Raw genomic sequence first — 21,208 nt, 5'->3', positions numbered from 1 at the left:
TTAGGCAAAATAAAGTATTAGCACAAATTACAAGTGGCCTATTTTATTTTGTGAATATTACTTCCTAAAGCCATTTGAGAAAAAGCACCAAAATTGTCATAGCAAGGAGATGTTAAATAAGCTCACACAGCCAATGGCAATGTACTTTCCATATAATTTAAACTTTACTATTTTATTTTATTTTTGTTTGTGGAAGGAAGAGCCAAACTATCCCATAGCGACAGGGTTAATGCTTCCTTTAGCTCTAAGAAAAGTAGGCTGGGGGGCTTCCTCCACATTTTCTTTCTTAGAATGAAAAGTAAATATGAGAGTCTTCTGGGTGAACCATCTACAGCTTCATCAACTGTCACGGTAGGAAGGAAAAAGCAGGTTACCAGAACCTTCTCATGTAGTGGTCTAACCTTGGATAATAGGCATAAGTGATCTTTCTCCTGCATCTGTTAAAGCTTTCTGGGTTTATAAGCTTCTTTTTTTTAGACTGACATCATTCTGTAGCCCCCATTCTTCACACTTAAGGTAATGGATATAAGTCATTCTTGTGACTTTGTCAGATCACACTGAAAATTAGCACAGAAGAGAGGCAAGATCCAAACCCATTGTTATGTTATTAACAAAACTGCGTTAGTAATTATGACATATTATCACATTCTAGGAAATAGATACCATACCTGCCAATATCTGTTAGAAGCTAGGAGAAAGGTATTAGATGCCTAGACTATGTTTTATGATGGTGCGGCATTTTTTTTTTAAAATAAGGAATCTTTCATTGCATCTAGGTCATATAGTCAAAATTAATTTCTCGAATCTTTACTACTGTTAACACAATGATGATGAAGCTAAAATGTTTCCCCTTTGATCCAAAACTTCCTAAGAGCACAAACACATGCTGTCTATACTAATGCCAATCACACCGCATTGGCATTTACTGTTAACCAGTTCAACCACAATTACCACAAACTGCATAAACAGACTTGCCATTATTCTAGTTACTGTGTTCATTACTATATAAATGTAGACATAATTCAGGCTGAACCACTCTTAGTGAGTTTAATTCTAATGTAACTGTCATACACAGTTACATCTACTGTAAAAATTTCAACAATACTTTTAGTTATGTTTGTGTGTTCTATCTCTTCATACACGGATGTCCAAGGGCAATTTGTAATGTTCTGTTTTCTACTATACTGAGTGGGTCTTGGGTTCAAATTCAGGTTGTTAGGTTAGGTGGCAAGTGACTTTGCCTGATCAGCCATCTCTCCTGAACAATATCCATGTGTGTGACACATTTTTATGGCATATGTTGATATATTGGAAAATACATTGCAAGATTTTAAGTATTAATATTCAATCAAATATAAAAATTCTCCACTTTATCCTTCTAAACTTTAAGTTTAAATTTTAATTCTTTTGGAACTTTACAGACATTGATAAATGTTTGTTTCTGCTTGAGTACATCCAGTCCTTTAGTTCTAAACCTTGGACTCCTGAGACCAGCCCTTCCTGACATTCTCAGCTAAACCAGGTTATTCCTTTTGAATTTCTCAAGGAACCTTTTATGTTTCTCCTCCAATATCACCAAATGCATTTACAAACACCTTCTGACCTCGATAGTATGATGCTGACAGAGTCTTTAGTCTGTAAGTGCTGTGGAGGAGAGGACCATGCCTACTTTGTTCTATCATTGCACCTCAAGAACTGCAAGTCTCAAATTTAAATAAATTGTTGAATAATTATTTGTAATAAACAAACAGTGAGCAGATTGACAAAGAAATTTAAATATGTGAAAACAATTTATTACAGAGTTAGTCAAGGATTCACCAAAACATGCACCATTACTTAGTACTGTGGACAAGAATATATTTTTGATTATTGAGAAATCAGTTATAGTCATCTGGAATAACTCATAATATCCTTCTCACTGGCTGAGTCCTTTGCTGTGTCTTCTGGTAAATATTATGTAAATCATCTCTACTAAGAAAGAAATATTTTCATTCTGTAATAGTCATTCTAATAGTCAATTGTCTACTTCATTAGATGGAAGTGATTATGCTAATCAATGAAATTATCATTTTATTATTAATTGGTTATGATTACACTTCATGTAAGAAGGAGGAAGTCAATATACTAGCATAGCACCAAAGCTCCTTCTGAATGATAAAATATACAAATACCCTGCAAAAGAACTTGATGAATTATTAAGAAAAAAAAGTTTTTAAAGTGTTTTAGTTCAATGTGTCAGCTTCCTTACTCCCCTCAAACTAAGGTGCAAGGGTAAATGTTCTAAACTAAACATTGTGCACCAGTTAATCACTAGACGACTAGAGGAACCCCTCAGTAGATAGACAAATGGAGAAGGTGGCAAAAGGAAAGACATGAACCTGCCTGTGTGTCACAGAATACTGGCATAGGTTTTTCTTCTAAGAGCACCATTTAGCTCTCATATTTCCTTGTGGTATATATCAGCATATTCAGAGCCATAAAATTTTGCAATGTGCTCCTGATAGTAACACACATTTCCTTCTTTGTTTGAGGCATTATTCTGAAACTCCATGATGGGTTTTATTTTTCGTTTAGCAAGACAAGGATACATTATGTAAAGAATATATATATATATATATATATATATATATATATATATATATATATATGTGTGTGTGTGTGTGTGTGTGTGTGTGTGTGTGTAAAATAATGGATGTTTCAGTTGAAGGTTTTATATTTTCATTTTCTTTTCCATATATATGTTGCCTCTAGTGTCCAAGCATAATAGAAATAAACAATATAGAGCTTTGGTCTAGACATTCTGTCAAAAACCATCTCTCTTTATTAAAGAACCATGTTCTCCAGCACTCCAGCACTTTCAAAACAGTGATTCTGGAGGGTTTGTAAAAGCATTCTCCCTTCCCCAGCCCCCCCCCCCTGCAGTGGGAAGACTGCAGCAGCAGGATTCATAACTCAGAGACTCAGAGACAGGAGTATACCTGGAAAGCATCGGTGCCCAGGTCCTGATGCTTACTGCTGAGTGAGGAGTAGCCCTCATTTCCACACCTCAAACTTCGACATCTGTTGAAATACACACATTTGTTTTCCTCTCTTTCTCTGGAAACATCACTTTCCAGTTATTTGAAAGTTGTCTGAGATGTTTAGGATGTTCCCTGGGGGAGGAGGCAGGGATAGAAAATGCAGAAACTTGGGGAATGTGCTTCTGGCTGCTATAGACTGCACATCTGTGCAGGACGGCGAGAGCAGGGCAAAGATGATGCCAGAGCACACTGCACAGGTTTTTGAATCGCGTGTGTGTGTATGTGTATGTGTGTGTGTGATGTTTCAGACTTTCAGATTTAGTTTAGTGAAAAAGACACCAATCCTAGACTGTTCCTTATACATTTGAAGAAATTATACTTAGCTTGCATTTTCCATTTTCTTCCTATCTATATAAATGAGCACATACGAAACCCATACAATTCAGAAAGCATGAATTTAGGTAGATTGTTGCACCCATTAGTCTCTGCAAAGCTATTTTTCAAGAGCAGATGAAAGTACTTTCAGTCATATTCTCTGGTCATCCACTGGTCACGGAGGAGGGGCAGGGGTACTTAAGGAGTATTCAAGGTTTCTTTTACCAGGCTCTGCTAGTATCCACCTTTACACATCTGCAAAGGTTAATGCAGCCTTTTAAAATGTCTAGGTTATTCCTAGAGAATAATTTATGAGCTGAAAAGTATTTTTTTTTCTTTTTAAATTTGAGTAGTACTTAAATAGAAAGAAATGAAGTATACGTTATGGGCAGAAAGAACTGGTTGTTTATAATCTGTTCATAGAGATTGATAATAAATCTCTGACTGCTTCATAGACAATTTCAGTACTCCATCCCCACTTCCTCAGTCCTCACTCTTTATCTATTTTTGCCGACATCATTTATCACATACATATTTTATATTGTATTCATAGATTTTCCCCCTGATTTTTTTTTTATTAAAATGTAAGTTCTATGCAGACATTCCCTCCCCCTGTGGCTGTACTTTAGTTCTGTCCTCCCCACATAGTACCAGTTACATGAAAACATTAATTATTTGTTAAATAAATGATAGAAAAATACTGCACCCATCAACTGTACTTTGTGAAAACAAAACTTCCATTTGATTTGGTGCCGTGTGTGTCATTTTGGAATAGGTTGTCACACACTGGCTGGGGGAAGTTTCTAGAGTCTTTGAGCATAGATCCTGTTATAAGCTGGATACTTAGCTTCAGGTTCATTGGTTAACAATTCAAATTCTTCATTTTATTTCCCCAAGAATAAGGAGAATAAATTACCTATTTGTCTAAAAGATATGTATGAAGTGCTTAAAACATTCTGGTATACACTTGACCCTTACAGCTCATTTGTACTTTCACTAAGTTGATTTGCGAGTAAGAATAATATTCTTCATGCTCACCCTGCCTAAATAAAATATAGTTATAAAAATTATCTAGATATTAAGAAATATTTTGACTCAGTCATCTGAATGATTTTGCTCAGAGCATATTTAAGCATTCATTATTAATATAAATTACTTTTTGTGAAGTAGAAGGACATTAATTTTATTTATTGAAAAACTCAATGAAATCAAATTGCAGTATAATCATTGCAAAGGCAAGGATGAATTTTTAATTCTGGATTGACATTTCCTAAATCTGTGACCCTGTATAACTCAATTAAAGTCTTGCAACATGGGTAAAAATTAAATCTATATTAGTAGTTGAATATTAAGCACTGCTCTGTCATTGGCATACACCAAGTCTGTACAAAAAGAAAGTTCAAAATATTATTTTGTAAAATCTAGAGAATGGTGTTTGAGAGAATTATATCAATTTTATGTTTATGAGAGAAATGAAATTTTATTTATCTCACTTTAAATGTAATCCCACGCAAATTAAAAATGCATACATTTGAAAAATTTCCCACTTTAAAAGGAAATTGTAATATGGTAAATATTGATATGTGGGGCAACAAATCATTTAGCAGCAGGCTTCCAATGCGTTGTTAGTACCTATTAGTACCAGTTTGGGAAGTGTCAGGATTTCTTTATTAAATTGACATTTATAACTTCTTTATCTTTTCCTTGGCAAGAAACAGAGTGTTATTATGTATCCTGGATCATCCCTGAATTCATGACAATTTTACTGCTTCGGTCTCTTGATTGCTAGGATAACAAACGCCTACTACATTGTCTGGATTCTAATGTGTTTAAAATTCAGCATTTGTCCATACAATCCTCTTTTCCTCTGCTGCGTTCAGCTTAAGTTTATGACAGTCTTACGTGAGATACAAAAATCCTTTGCATATGAATAGTTTCAAGTTTACTAATATCTAAGCATGTCACTGATATTTATAATTTTAACTGTTAGGCCATTTTACAAACCACTGTTCTTGCCTACGCAGGTATTCTGGTTGTTCTACTTACACGTGGTGGAGAAGAGTGTGGGCTCCTCCGCAGAGTGCCTAGGAAGAGTTCCTTGGAGCCAAAGCCAGACGTAAGACATTCAGGGTATCCCATGGTGGTCTACAGATATCATTCACACCTAAACTTTTTAGTAGCATTAGGACAGAAATAAACCCACGTGTGTAATAAGAAAAGGAGCTGGGAAGCTTGAGCAGACAGGACACCATCCTGTGATGAATGTGAATTAACTTTATTTCAGAGAAAAACAAAAGAAAAAAAGGCACCATGAATCTCCCTTCCTGTTATAGCAAGCAGAGACTCCTATTTCCTTTGCAGTTGGGAATGGTGGAGATAGAATTGAGGATAGGAATTTTGCAATTTTGCAAGTTGAAAGCTTTGTTTTATTTTCTCTTGTGAGGAGACTACAGAGTGCTTTTAGAACTCTTAAAAATGCCACAAACACTGCCAAAATATATATTCACCTATACAGAAGATGTTGCTAATTACATTTTGACACTAAAACTCAGGTGAGTCCACATACCACCAGAAATTGAGCAATGTTATCAACTGTCACTAACCAAGGGGACACGCCTATGTCTGGTGTTGGGGTGGCACAATGTTTAGTTGAGGAGTGCAGGTCTAGTCAGTGTTCTTTTCCTTGGAGATTCAAGTGCCAGAGAGAACTTATAGAGCAGTGTGTGCTGGCCTTGAACTGTAATTTCAAAGCTTTCTGTGCACTCAGAATTTAGCGCTCACAATAAAAGGCTCAAGATCAACATCTTGGCTTTGAAATGACAAACCCAACAAATGGAAGACCCCGAATCCATACTTGCTAACACTCAAAGCAAAAAGCAATGTGTTTTCTATTAGTGGATGCTGCCTCCCACTTCTGCCTCTTCTTCATCAAGTTTGAATCTTCAGGATATGGCTGCAACGTTTGTACAAAAATAAGAAGCATGGTGAGAGGCCTCTTTGGGATAGCCTCAGATTTGATGTATAGCGCGTATTTCACTATGGCTCACGGGCTGATTTAATGAGCAGGAGTATCCATCTATTTTCAGTAATACAGATGTGTCTAATATTTTTATGTTTTTTCACAATGAGAGAAGATTGTCTCCATCAAAGAGACCATATCTATTTTCAAAGTTGCAGTACTAACACTGGATTTGCTTATTCATTCTCAGAGGAAAAGATCTATGAAAGGGTACAATCTTTGAAAATGCAAAGGAAACGGCCACTGCTGATGGATGGAAATGAAAAGGACAGCTCAATCATTTAGTAACTGCTGGTGTGTAGGTAGCACACTCATGCAGCAGGCTTGCTCTCAGGAAACACTGCAGATAATATGGCTTTTCCTTCACTCACTTTTCATGTCAGTTAAACATCCCAAGACTCAGTTTTCCTCTTCTGTACAATAAAGTAATGATCCCAACCTCATCCATTTATTAAGGAATTATAAACGAGAAGGTACAGGCAAATACAATATATAAATGAGAAGGTACAGGTGAACATCTGCCACACCCATGTACAGAGAGCACACTTGGGAAGTTGTGTTTTGTTAAAACAGAAGCTTGATGATGTTTTGTCTAATAAAAATAATCCAACCAGATAAAGTTCCAGTCCGTGGACCTGTCAGACACACTCTTTTTTTTTTTTTTTTTGGAGTAAGCACTATGTGTTAAGAGTTTCCAAAATTTTCTGGGGCTTACTAGGGCTCACAGTTATAAGGCTGTGGCAGCGTAGCATCCCGTTCAGACTGCCCTGCTCCTTTTCCTAGCCATCTTCGAGCCTCTAAAAGAACAGGCTTGTTCTGTTCTATTTTAAGTGTCTGGATGACTAGACCGTGGTGATGTAGATGTGGTCAGCAGAACCCAGAGTGTACAGCAGCCATTCCAGTGAGCCCTTTGTTTATGGAGTGCCCCAAGGGAGTAGAAGTAACCAGATAGACCGTTGTTCTCGCCAAAGTCATGAGGCTTGTGATTGAGGTGTGGTATGATATCGAAGGAAGGATGCTCCTGTTGAATTATGTTTTTCAGTCTATTTTGGAGAGTAAAATTATACCTTCCTTTCCCACATCCTTACCAAAGTGACTCTGATTACCATAAACTTATCGTTCTAAACTGACGATTCAAAAGAGGCACATTTCCTTCCTTATGCTGAAGACTTAATTAATCATATAAGTCATATCTTTAAGGGCAGTTAAAATACTATTTTTACCCCCAAAGTTCAAGCTTTTAAAATGCATCTGACTGAGTAAACATTTATACTTTTGTCTTCTTTGTGCCTTTCATGTGTAGACCCAAACCACTAACTGAAATGATTTTTTTTCAGTGTACAAATGTTACTGTGGGAATAAATTGAACATTTCTGGAAGCCATTTTAACTTCATTAGGCCAATAAAAGCTCATCCAAGAAAACATTATTGAACGTTCAGTCAATGCCCATTTATTTTTTCAAACCCACATTGGCATCTTACAGAACAACTTCCTTTACTTTATCCTAGGAATTTAGTTTTTTATGCAAAGATATTAGTCTTCACATCTCATTAAGGAGCAATCGTTCATTGGAGCAACTATAGTGTTATTCCCACACATACAGCTTCCCTAGTCTTCTGCTTAATTCTTGTGCTTCCTGAGAAAATATTACACAACTCATTGATTCTTGAGACAATGCAATAGTCTAAAATTGCTGCATTGAAAGAAAGATATTTCTGATGTTCTTTGGTCATTGAGAATATTGATAATATTCTCAGAATAGAGCATTGAATGCTTGAATATCCTGGGCTATTTGTGCACGCTGGATATTATTCAGGTACTATTGCCTCTAAATTCATTAGTCTGCTTAAGTGTGCTGTGCGAACTGGCTAGATATTGAGTTGAGTTCATCCCAGTTACAACCGATTTTTTCTTTCCCATATTGCATATGATCTTGTCCTCTTTTAGGAAAAAAAAACATTAGCTTTGTTACCATTTTCAAACTGCAGTCAAGGAATTAAAATTTGAGCCATTGTATACAAAATCTCCATCCTCATTTTTTATGATGACTTTCTATGACCCCCTGGCTTTGTCTGGTGATCTATAAGCTCTTTGTCCAACAAAGGGCTGAGATCTGCCTCAGTCTTTTCATCAAGAAAAAGTGATGGTTGGTGATGCCCACATGTTTGTTATTCTTTTCTAGATTTTACCATGGAACGGATATGGTTGCTGCTCATTCTAGCTGCTAGGGTACGTCCAGGGTCTGCTCAGTTCAACAGTTACAACTGTGATGCCAACCTCCACAGCAGATTTCCTGGTAAGTCTGGCCTTCATCTATTGTCTAATTGATTCTGAGAAGAACAGTTATGTGTGTCTAGCAGTCATTTAAATACATATAGAAAATGAGGTCTGTCTGTCTCTTTACATTGAATGAATATTAACAATTGAAGATGAGATCAAGACAATATTTCTGGATTTTAATTTATATACACATTGACATACAGAGTGGTTATCAAAGTCAATAATATCATAATGACTGCTTGCAAATATAAAAAGTATAGTCAGTGGACAATAAATTGTAAGTCTAATTTTCTTCAATATTTGCCTAAATGATGACATATTTCTCAACTTAATGCAGACTTTTTAGAACTGTCTTTACATGTGAATATATTTATTTGGGAGTCATGTTTATTGAAATAGCTGTGAAATATTATGTGATATTTCTAAAATATTGTTTCAATGAAATGTTTGTAACTATCAAATTGCATAAGTCAATTTTTGAATGAATTTCACAAAACATACCAATATAATAATAGTTGTGAAATTTGTCTTTATTGGTGGACATGTCCTACAGATCAGTAAACTAACACATAATCAGGAGGTACTCTAAACCTTGCATAAGTGTCATTCTTCATTAGCTAGAATTACCTCATCTCCATTCCACATTTACAAAGTAACTATCAGAGAGTTAGAAACTGCTTTCCAAGTTCACCATGTGAACTGCAAGACCTTTGGTCAGCATTTGCCTTCTTCATACTTGCCAAACTTTCAATTTTGGAATATGTGAGAGTAATAAACCAGAATAGAGCAATCAGTAGGTGGCTTCATTTGTTGAAGTGAGACTGGAGTGTGGCCAAATGGTTTCATAAACTCAGACCTCTTATCTGGGAGGCAAGATATAGAGGTCTTTGTGGAATATGTTCAGAGGTGAATCTGTAGAATATGTGAAAGTGAGACTTTAATAGTACCGAGTGTCACAAATAAATTCTCTTTTAAAGTCACCTTTACTTTACAGCTAATCTCCACTTATAAGGGAATGAGTATATACCATGTTTCTCTTTATTGGTCTGGGTTACCTCACTCAGGATGAACTTTTCTAGTTAGACTCATCTGCCTTCAAATTTCCTAATGTCACTGTTTCTAACAGCTGAGTAAAGCTCCATTGTGTAAATGTACCACATTTTCTTTATCCATTCTCCAGTTGAGGGGCATCCAGTTTGTTTCTAAGTTCTGGCTTTTGTAAATAAAGCTGCTATGAACATAGTGGAGCAAGTGTCCTTGTGATATAATTGAGCGTCCAATGGATATATGCTCAAGAAAGATATCACTGAGTCTTGAGGTAGATAGATTTCCAATTTTCTGGAAAACCACTATATTGATTTCCAAAGAGGCTGTACAAGTTTGCACTCCCACCAGCGTAGAGGAGTGTTCTTCTTGCTCTAATCCTATCCAGAATAAGCTGTCACTTCTGCTTTTGTTCTTAGCCATTCTGACAGGTGTAAGATGGAATTTCAAAATCATATTGATTTGAATTTCCCTGATGGCTAAGAATATTGAACATTCATGACGTGGGATTCCCTTCTTTATGCTGTGAATATCATTGGTTAATAAAGGAACTGCTTTGGGCCTATAGCAGAACTATAGGGGAACAGAGCTAGGCAGGAGAAAACTAAATGGAATCCTGGGAGAAAGAAGGGCAGAGTCAGAGAGAAGCCATGGAGCTACCACTGGAGACAGATGCTGAAACCTCAGCCAGTAAGCCATAGCCATGTGGTGATACACAGATTATTAGAAATGTGTTAAATTAAGATGTAAGAGTTAGCTAATAAGAAGCTAGAGCTAATGGGCCAAGCAGTGATCTGATTAATATAGTTTTTGGGTGTTATTTCGGGGCTGAGCAGCCGTGAACAAACAAGCGGCCTCCATTTCAACAAATTGGTACCAACATGACAAATTAAAATCCACTTAAAAACCAGAGAGCTTGAAAAGGAATTCCAGATACAAAAATACAGAGTTTAACACAGTTTTTTGCTGTTTGTTGGCGGTGTGCTGCAGCTTCTTTAACAGAGGTTTTCCTAACTCAGCAGTAGCAAAAACAAACAAACAAACAAACAAACAAACAAAAACACACAAGTCGCAAATGCTGGCTTTCTGGGCTGTGCTGTCAATGAAACCTCTGCCTCTTTCAGGAGACTGAGAATTTAAATATGGTTTGTAAGCAGCATGTTACAAACTGCTTAATGGCTTAACATAGACTGGTTGAATACTTGGAACTGAGGCAATGAGCATGGCTTGCAGATGCAGTGAATGGACTTCCACCATGTTGGATGGTGCGGAGCAAGCTTGAAGTACCATATATACCCTAGTAATGCTGCATCTCAAGTTTATAAGAAGCGCTTAGCATTTTAAGAATTAGTCCTGGTCAGAAAATAATTATAAATATACAATAAAGACAAATTCAGATTGAAAAGACCTCTAAATTGTTCATAGTGTTTAATAAATGTATGTAGGCTTGGGAGAGAGAAGAAAAAGAACATAGACAATTATAAAAAGAAGTAAATGGTTTAAAAAAATAAAGTCTTTAAAGAGACAGAGTAAAGAATAAGCCTTGTAAAGATGGAGAATACACAGAGAATCTGGATTATATATGTTATTGTGTTTTCTTTGAATATTTTGATTTCAGAGAGACATTTGATAGTGGGAACTGCTAAGCCAAGCCAACATATATGTTTTAAAAGTATCTTGAATTCAAAATATGGGTCTAAGGATATGTTGCTTTGGAAAAGAGGTTTTTCTTCTGCTTCCACAGAAGATAAGAACCTGTAGATTGCTTCCAGACTAATGTGGTTTAATGGACCAAGACACCCTGAAATGTTACTGATGTGGAAGAGTCTTCTATTTGTATTGATTTCATTCGTTAATAAAGAAACTGCCTTGGTCCATTTAATAGCCAGCCCTTAGGTGGTTGGAGTAGACAGAACAGGAAGAAGGAAGTGAGGTAGATGGCTCAGACAATTGCCCCACCTCTCCTCTCTGGAACAGTCGCCATGAAGTCAACCACCAGGTCAGACTGCAGTGCCTCTCCTCAGAGAGACAGATGCGATGAAGCTCCCACCCAAGGTGGACATACGCTAGAATCTTTCCTGGTAAGACACCACTCATGGTGTTAAACAGATTATTAGATATGGGTTAGTCAAGATGTGAGTAAGAGGCTGAAACTAATGGGCCAGGCAGTGTTTAAATGAATACTACTGCCCGCAGCTCCTCACTACAGAATGGTGCCCAAGACCACTACTCAACACTACATGTTACCTTGAACACCCCTCAAAAATTACTTCACCCAACTGCTGACTGAGATGAATCTAGCATGCAGGATACACCATGAAAGACCTGATTAACAGCACCCCCCAATCACCAAGAAGTAGTCTAGAGAACTATGCTCATATTCCCAAATATTGTTCATAAATGTTTGTTAATATTTAAAGGGGGATATGCTACAGAAATGGATACTTTACATTGGTATGGATCTTGGTTTTTTGATACAAATTTAAGGTCAATTCTGTTATATGTATTTCTGATCTTGATTAAGGTATTATGTTTGTCCAGCTCACTTAAAAATGTAATGTATAATTAAGAAATATAGGTTAATTGATAATCATCTATAATAGTCAAGCTTGTAGCCATGTTAGTTAGATTTTCTAGATGTACAGAGATATATTTCAGGTGGATAGGCATTCTTCAAACCTTTCTTATTTTTTCCAGTTTATTTATTTTTTATTAAAAATTGCCATCTCCTCCCCTCCTCCTTCCCCTTCCCTCCCCTCCCCTCCACCCACACCCCCACTCCCTCCCTCTTGAGGCCAAACAGCCATCAGGGTTCTCTACACTATGTTGAGTCCAAGGTCCTCCCAACTCCCCCCAGGTCCAGGAAGGTGAGCAACCAAACTGACAAGGCTCACACAGAGCCCATCCATGTTGTAGAGACCAAGCCCATCACCATTGTCCTTGGCTCCTCGGTCAGCCTCCACCATCAGCCACCCTCAGAGAGTCCGATTTGGTCGCATGTTCCATCAGGGAGATCATGAGCAAGGAAGTCAGGACCGTGAGGAGAGCGTTTACCCATTGAGACGGTGGGACAGATCTAATGGGAGACCACCAAGTCCAGTTGGAATGGAACTGATGGAACAGGGGACCAAACCGGGCTCTCTGAATGTGGCTGACGGTGGAGGAGGACTGAGAAACCAAGGACAACGGCAATGAATGTGAACTCTACAGCATGGACGGGCTCACTGTGAGCCTTAACCTTCACCTGGCGATGGATGGAGATAGAGACAGAGCCCCACATTGGAGCACCGGACTGAGCTCCCAAAGTTCTGATGAGGAGCAGATGGAGAGAGATCATGAGAAAGAAAGTCAGAACCATGAGGGATGCGTTCACCCACTGAGACGGCAGGACAGAACTAATGGGAGACCACCAAGTTAAACCTTTCAAAAACTATAGAATGTGGCATTTAAAATGTTTTAAGAATTTAAGACTTCTCATGACAATGAGACACATCTCCTCCTGGCAGCACCAATCTACTTCAGGAGGAATATGGGCATCCAAGAGGCTTCTTATGGAGTTTGCTTGCCATTTGGGCAAAAATAAACCTGCTTTTGCCTGAATGGGTTAGTAACTGGACATGCAGGACCCACAGAGAAGTGACTGCTGAACTTGCCTAAAGGTCAGTTGATCTTTTTTGGGTTCCTGCTTCATGAAAGAGTCTGCCATATGTTCTGCAAAACAGTGAAGAAAGTTACTGACAAATTTCCAATATAGACAGATCTGTCTTTGAAATTTCCTGCTTTGTGGAAAAATCTGCTTGATACTATGGGCATGTAGGCTGAAGATTGGATGCCCCAATGGTACAGAAGAACTTTGGGTGACTGTCTATGCAGTGAGATGTCTTCATCAATATTAGAGGTTTGGGAGTTGCTTATAATGAACTTACTGTTTATTTAGGTAATAGTATATCCTTCTGGAATCTTTGATGCAGTTGAAGAATAGTTACTATTATAATTATCCTTAGTTATAATAAAAGATAAAGTAGATATAAATATTATAACTAATTCTTCCTTGATACATGTTTTGTTATATGTAATTTTACTATATTAAAGTTGAAACTTTAAATTTTTATTTTAACAATTTTTAAGTGTTTCTCTGCCATTTGAGATTCTTTTCTTGAGAATTCTCTGTTTAGATCTGTACTCCATTTTTTAATTGGATTATTTGGTAATTTGATGTCTACCTTCTTGAGTATATTTTGGAGATCAGCCCTCTCTCTGATATGGGGTTGGTGAAGATCTTTTCCTATTCAATGGGCTACCATTTTGTCTTATTGACTGTGTCCTTTGCTTTACATAAACTTTTTAGTTTCATGAGGTCCCATTTATTAATTGTCAATTGTCGTGGCTTGATAACAAAGAGGGCCCAAGCAGGACTCATAGATTTCCCTGGGATGAGGAAATAGAAGAGATTTTCTGGGTAGACTGGGGATAGAGATGGGAACTTGAAAGATCTGATTGGGGGGGGGGGTCATGGAGAGGGAGAGTAATAAAAGAGAAGACTGGGAAGGGAGGTCATTTCTGGGTCAGGTAGAAATGTGATGCAAGGGAATCTACAAGGATAACTCCAGTTAATACTCCTAACAGTACTGGAGATGTAGCCTGGACTGGCCAGCTCCTGTTATTATATTGGTAACTCTTCCAGTTGTCATCAGAGAGCCTTCTTCAGCCATTAACTAATGGAAAAAGATGTAGATGCACAGCCAAACATTAGGCTAAGCTAGGGGGAACTGTTGAAGGGAGGGAAGAAGGATTGTAGGAGCCAGAGTTGTCACGATAAAATGCACATAATCAACTAACTTGTATCATAGTAACTAACAGAGTCTGAAACAACAACCAAATAACCTGCATGAGACTGACCTATGCCCTCTACATATATGGAATAGTTGTGTAATTTGATCTACTTGTGGGACTCCTACCAAGGGGAATAAGGCTGTAATGCTTTGGCTGGCTCTTGGGAACCTACCTATTCTTTATACTGGATTGCCTTGTTCAGCCTTAATACAAGGGAAGATACTTAGTCTAACTGAAACATGATATATCATGCTGTATTTATACCCACTGGAGGCCTGGCCCTTTCTGAATAGAAAAAGAGGAGGAGTAGATAGAGGTGTGGCTGGGCATAGGGGAGAAGAGGAATGAGGGTAAACTGGTCCGGATGTAAAATAAATAAATAAATACATAAATACATAAATAAATAAAGTAAATTAAAACAATCTTTAGGATGGACAATTTCAAATGCACCCATAAGTAAGAAATAGTTTAAAAAATCTCAAGTTGGTCATAGAGATTTATTTACTATGTATGCTTATAATTTTTGTTTCATCTCTCCCTTCCACTCTTCTTTCTAGGCTATTTTAAGTAAACTTATTTTTCATGCTTTGGTATGCATATCTAATGGAAATAAGTTTAAAAATCATTAAACTTTATGCACATATCTAATACACTTAATAATTCCTTGATATGCTTTAATGCTCAGCCAAGTTGCCTCTAATTTGATCATTTGTTCTGTGCTATCAAATCTATAGGATCCTGACACTGAGGGTGCAGCTGCATGCAAGTCAGAGGTGCTGTCAGCATGCTCTTCTTGCAAACCCTATGAACTAATTAGAGCTGCAGTTTTGAGTAAAGCATATTTAATAGTATTTGGTAACAATGTTCTCTGGTATATAGTATAATGGAAATTTTCTTACTCTATTTTTTAGGCAGGATAGAGACCCTGAATCTTTTGTAGCATGGTTTTTGGTAGGTGTGATACAGTCTGTTTTCTTTAATGAAAGACACACTTGGAAACATAAAAGACACAAGTTAGAAGAGACTATGGGCAGAGAGAAAGACTAAGGAGCTACTGGCAGTGGGAGTAATAGGAGGAGACAACATTGTTAAGAGAAATGTTGCTGTTTTGCTCACCAGAGAGTGAGATTGATTTGATTTGGGAGAGTAAGGGAAGGCTAGATGATATTTTGCCCAAAGGCAAATGGTGTGGATGCTGTTAACTAATGTGGAAAATAAAAATACTTCGTGCTTTAAAAAGAAAGTTGGATTTAGAAATAATAGTTTAGGGGAACTTTCTGGAGAATGGATAGTGGCATTGCCTCTCTCCTAGTAGGAGGTACAGACCAGAGTCTTAGAAGGGATATCCAAAGTGAAAACAGTTCTACAAAGTCTGAATCTCTTCTTGGTGTGTGAACAGAAAATGGGGTTGACATAAATATGGAAGGCTTGTCAAAAAGGCGATTGCTAAGATTATTTTTATAGTGAAGGAAAAAGAAGAGTAGCCCTAATCCAGAAATCTAGATGAGGACTCTTTTTAGACCCTGAGTACTGCATCCTCAGAATGGAAAGTCCTCAGATACTGGAAATACTAAGGAAGAGATGAATAATAAAGAAAGTACAGAATGGTATAGGCAGGGGATGCAACCCTGTGAGTGTAAAAGCTGTTTCTTTTATTTAGGAGAGAAAGAGAAATAAAGACACAGAGAAGAACAGAGGCACTGACTACTCCTCAAACTAGGCAGTACTAAGAGACCAGATGGCAAGATAGGGCAGTCTAGACAGGAACTTATTTGGGTGGGTAAAGGGGTTCACTTGTTCTAAAGATTGCTCAGCAGAGACAAACTGGTTGATGTAATTCCATGTTTCTTCTCCTCTTTTTCTCCTTCTCCTTCATTTTCCTTCTCTTTCTCCTTTTACTCTTTCTCTTCCTCCTCCTCCTTCTTTCTCCTCCTCTTCCTTGTTGTGCTTACATTATTTTCCCATTTTAATTTTTTATAAAAATTTCATACACTGTATTCTGATACACACCTTCTCCCAGATCTTTCCCACCCACACAACTCCACACCATTTATTTCTTTCAAAGTAGAATGAAATGTGTTGATTGGTCACAAAGTAACAAGGACAGCAAAAGATCATATTTATCCTATGGTATAAACTAAGGGACTGTAGTAGGAGCTGGGGGCAGGCCTGCTTTTCGTCCTGCCCGACTCCTCCATGACTGGCTAGCTTATGACCTGAAATAACAACACACAAACTGTATTCATTTAAACACTGCCTGGCCCATTAGTATCGGCCTCTTATTAGCTAATTCTCACATATTTTGCTTTAATCCATATCTAATAATTTATGTAGCACCACGAGGTGGTGGCTTACCAGGAAGATTCTAGTGGATGTCCACCTTGGGACGGAGCTTCATTGCATCTGACCCAGAGAGGAGAGGCATGGCGATTGCCCGAGACATCTGCCTCACTTCCTTCTTCCTATTCTGTATACTCCACCCACCTAAATCCTGCCCTATCAAAAAGCCAAGGCAGTTTCTTTATTAACCAATGAGAGTCCTCCATCAAAGGGACTATGCTAAAATCATTCATTTATAGTAGCTGATAGTATCTACTGACCACTTACAGAAAATCATTTTGAGTAATTGTGGGATCCATTATCTCACCCTAAGTACATCATTTTTGTCTCTAAATATGACTGAAATCTGTATTTGCACCATATAAATGAACCTAATTAACATTTATGATTAATAATAAGTGGTTATATGTTCTTGATTTGTTCCAGAGTCCATTATTCCATTAAAAATGACAATCATGTGTTGAGATTATCACTGAAAATAGAATTTCTTGGTCTAAAACTTCTCTGTTACTACAGAGTAAAGAAGAAAACATCTTTGGCATTGAATAAGCATTAATCTCAACATGTCATGTGTACCATGTCAATGGCATGGATAGTTCAAAGATTAAAGAATTTCTACCCTCTTACCCAAGTGAAGGAGTCATTCTGTGTATGTTTAGACAAATAACAACTATCCTTGGTATACGACTATGACAACACCATTAATCATATATCCTAACTTTACCTGGTAATTGACTGCTTGTGTTGTTAATCATGTTTATCTAGAAGAAAATTTATCTTCCATACCACTGTAATTGGAGTTGTCTTGCTATTTTGAAGCAAAGTTTACTCTAAAGGTGAACCTTTCCTCCTCACAGTGTCTAGGAGATAGCGATGTTGTTATCTCCCTTGCTAAGTAATGGGATCCCTGGGTCATCAAGGTTAACCAAGTGCTGTCTACTTTTCCTAAATAATCTATATACATTTCAAGGAGGACAGAAAATACAACTCCATGTGATTTAAAGTAAATCCTCTAAGAACAGGGAGGAAGGAGAATTCTCTAAATTTCAACAGAGAGGCCCAATTAAACTTTCTGTTTCAATCTTAAAAATACCAAACAGGCATAGGCATTTCCCCAGATCTTTCAAAATGTACAATCACCCACATATTTATAATTTAAATATTTAAAATTTAAAATTTTAAAATTTAAAATTTATATTAAAGGAACAAAAAAAAAATCTCCAAACCCAAAAAAAGTATAAGCCCCAGGAGAGGCTTTAGGATTTTATGAGTATTACTTCTTATTATGTCTTATTTTGCAGGTTGTTTGTGAAAGAATGGAGTGCACAAATAAAGCTGAACAGTTAATTGCTCATTGCCCTTTGACTTTGCATTTCTTTCCCACATCAGAGTTTCTCTTGGGATCAGCAGGAGCTCCAGGATCTACTCAAGATTCTAAGCAGAGACAGAATGAGAATGAGTTTGGCAAAGGAGAAGGGCTGTCTAAATGCAAAGCAATGTTAATAAAGATAGGAATTATTCTCATCCCATCTGACCTCTGCTGTTTTAGAACATTGGAGCTATTTTCTCTAATTTCCATGGCATTTATTCTTGGGCCAAGATAGCCACCATGGTCCTAATTTGTTTAAATTTAAGGAAATGCCATCTAATTTTAAAAGTAGTGAACTCTTTGCTACCCTAGCTAATGAAAAGGAACAGACTTATGAGCCACTGAGATGATACACATTTCCCAAACTAAACACACAGCTAACTTTTAAATACTGAAAGCTATATTTGGATATATATAGGTGAAGTCTATCTGTAAGAGTGCTGGCCTTTGAGACTGAGAGCTACATTTTGGAGGCAGCCTCTGCTTTCAGAAGGGAGTAGTAGGGCAGGGTTAGAAAAAATTTGTAGTCTTGTGAAAAAGCACAACCAGAGAGACCACTGGGTACTAGAACACCCATGTTCTGATACCATCAAAGGGTGAACTAAATGGTTATGAGAAACCCTGGGCAAATCAGTGTTTCCTAACTTTAAATTTGACATTCCATTTAAAATAACACAAATACCAATACTAGGTTTCATGTTCTGAGTGTTAAGTACAGCCGTATTTGATTTCTCACAATAAACAAGCAAAGTCACTTTTAAACCTCATTTTGTAGTAGGAAAGCAGGATTAGATTTTGTCCAATATTGTCAATTTGGCACTCAATAGTGATATAATGGTAAGGCTCTTTCTTCACTTGTTGAAGCACCTGCTTCAACAAACAAACAAACTTTGGATAGCAATTTTAAAGATGATGCTAGGTTGATGAAGTATACATAAAACTATCTCCTCGTTAAAGAATCAAAAAGCCATATAGTGAGTTTTTTTTTGTTTAGCCTTTCCAGTTAAAGAATTAAAGGGTGATCTACAATAATGAACTCATTTTTGTGTTTGGCTTTGCTTAACGGTTGTATTGTTCCATTCTTGAGGAGACAGTAGTAGAATCGCAATTTCAGGGAACATGTCTGGTCATCCGTGAAGATAAAGAAAGTCATTTCTCCTGTCTTCCTACTTGGGGCAGTGTTTTGGTCATCCATTTGTCAAGGGGATGCCTGCTTCCCGCTTTGCACCTGTGATGATAATTCTTAAGCAGACGAGGCTGAAGGACTGATTCAGGCACTGTATCTGTCACATTCTTATTAATCAACAATGATAAAACATTGTGGAGGAGAAAGCAATTAGTCAGCAAGAGCAGCAACTGAATAATTCAGCATCCAACCCCCTTTAATAGTGAAATATTTACTACATGAAAATTGTACTTCCATTGTCCAAGTAAAACCTGTATCTCCTCACTTTTTGGTTTCCTGCCTTAAAATGTTTATCAGACTCCTCTGGTTCCAAGGTAGAGCAGCAAATGTGATTATAAGTCTTCAAAGTTTGCCTCAGACTCCACATGAATATCTGAGAGCCTAGGAAACAGCAGCTTGTATTTGCTAACGAGAAACAGATGTTGCTATGAAAAATAAGGTGGTGAGAAACCTGTTCAATATAGAGAGGGAACCTGAATCCCTAATCCACTTTAAATTCTTCATCAGCTGCTGGTATTTTGCGTAGATGAAATATCAATACCCCTGAAGGACTTCTTGCTGTTTTAGTACCAAAGCCCGATTCTTGTATAAAAACTTTGTGAAAGGAAATATAACTTTAAAAATGAGTTAAAGAAACACACACATCTGTTCTCTAGGTAATTTGTAAACTCGGTGCAAAAATCCACTGCTTTTATTTTAGAAACAGAAGAAACTATGATGATAGCACAGGTTATTATTGAATATTTATTGCAGTCCAGGAGGTAGGTGATTTCCAGATGAAATTTTCTATGAATCTGAAAGCATTTTATCCTTGTGCAGAAAATATTCTTTCTTCTCCACTCAACTGGCTTTTGTTTATGCTTTCAACTTTGCACCAATACTTCTTTTCAGTGTGTGCACATCAGCCTGTAAATGTAAGTGTAAGATTATGTCTACGTGATCCTTGCATCTGAAGGATATGGAGCCTCTAGCCACTCGCATTGGACCATCCACTGAGTTGCACATCTCCAGCCATTCCAGAGTCTCCATGGGCAGAAAGTTGTTCTTCTCAGTCTCTTCATCACAATGCACTGTCTTTGCTAAAAGCATCACTTTTGTAAAAACCACTCCACTTGGCCCAGTAGTGTTCTGCTGTGGTTTGTGGAATGGGGTATAGATAAGAAAGGGAAACTGGTTCTTTCCTCAGCTGTCTCATGGGTTGTTCCTAGCATATCTTACCAGAGGTAGGCTCAGGCTCAAGACACTCCTATTCTATTTCTTTCAGATTCAAAATCAGATATTTTCTTGGACTAAGAAGGGAGTTAAATACACACACACACACACACACACACACACACACACACACACACACACACATTCTGTAGTGAGGAGCTGCAGGCAGGCCTGCTTTTCATCCTGCCCGGCTCCCGGCTGCCTGGCTAGCTTGTGCCCCAAAATAACAACACACAAACTGTATTCATTTAAACACTGCCTGGCCCATTAGTTTCAGCCTCTTACTCACATCTTGATTAATCCATATCTAATAATCTGTGTAGCAACATGAAGAGGTGCCTTACCCGAAGATTTTAGCATACGTCCATCTTGGGCCGGAGCTTCATCGCGTCTGTCTCAGAGAGGAGAGGCATGGCATCTGCCCCAGAGAGGCGAGGAATGGCGATTGCCTGAGGCATCTGCCTGAGCCATCTACCTCACTTCCTTCTTCCTGTTCTGTCTACTCCACCCACCTAAGGGCTGGCCTATT

General features: G+C 37.5%; 1 protein-coding gene across 1 annotated transcript in view; it reads left to right on the top strand.

Moving 5' to 3' along the window:
- The first annotated feature begins 4,608 nt into the window (after positions 1-4,608).
- Positions 4,609-21,208, top strand: part of Zpld1 (zona pellucida like domain containing 1) — a 63,800-nt gene continuing 47,200 nt past the window's right edge. Inside the window, exons 1-2 of the mRNA XM_038346658.1 lie at positions 4,609-4,640; positions 8,596-8,711. Of these exons, the coding sequence (XP_038202586.1) occupies positions 8,606-8,711 (106 nt within the window). The 5' untranslated portion in view covers positions 4,609-4,640; positions 8,596-8,605. The remainder of the gene's footprint in view (positions 4,641-8,595; positions 8,712-21,208) is intronic.

The sequence above is a fragment of the Arvicola amphibius genome, chromosome 10 (assembly GCF_903992535.2).
Source record: "Arvicola amphibius chromosome 10, mArvAmp1.2, whole genome shotgun sequence".
NCBI classification, from domain to species: Eukaryota; Metazoa; Chordata; class Mammalia; order Rodentia; family Cricetidae; genus Arvicola; species Arvicola amphibius.
Note: the sequence above shows the minus strand (reverse complement) of the source record. Positions and strands in the feature narration are given on the sequence as shown.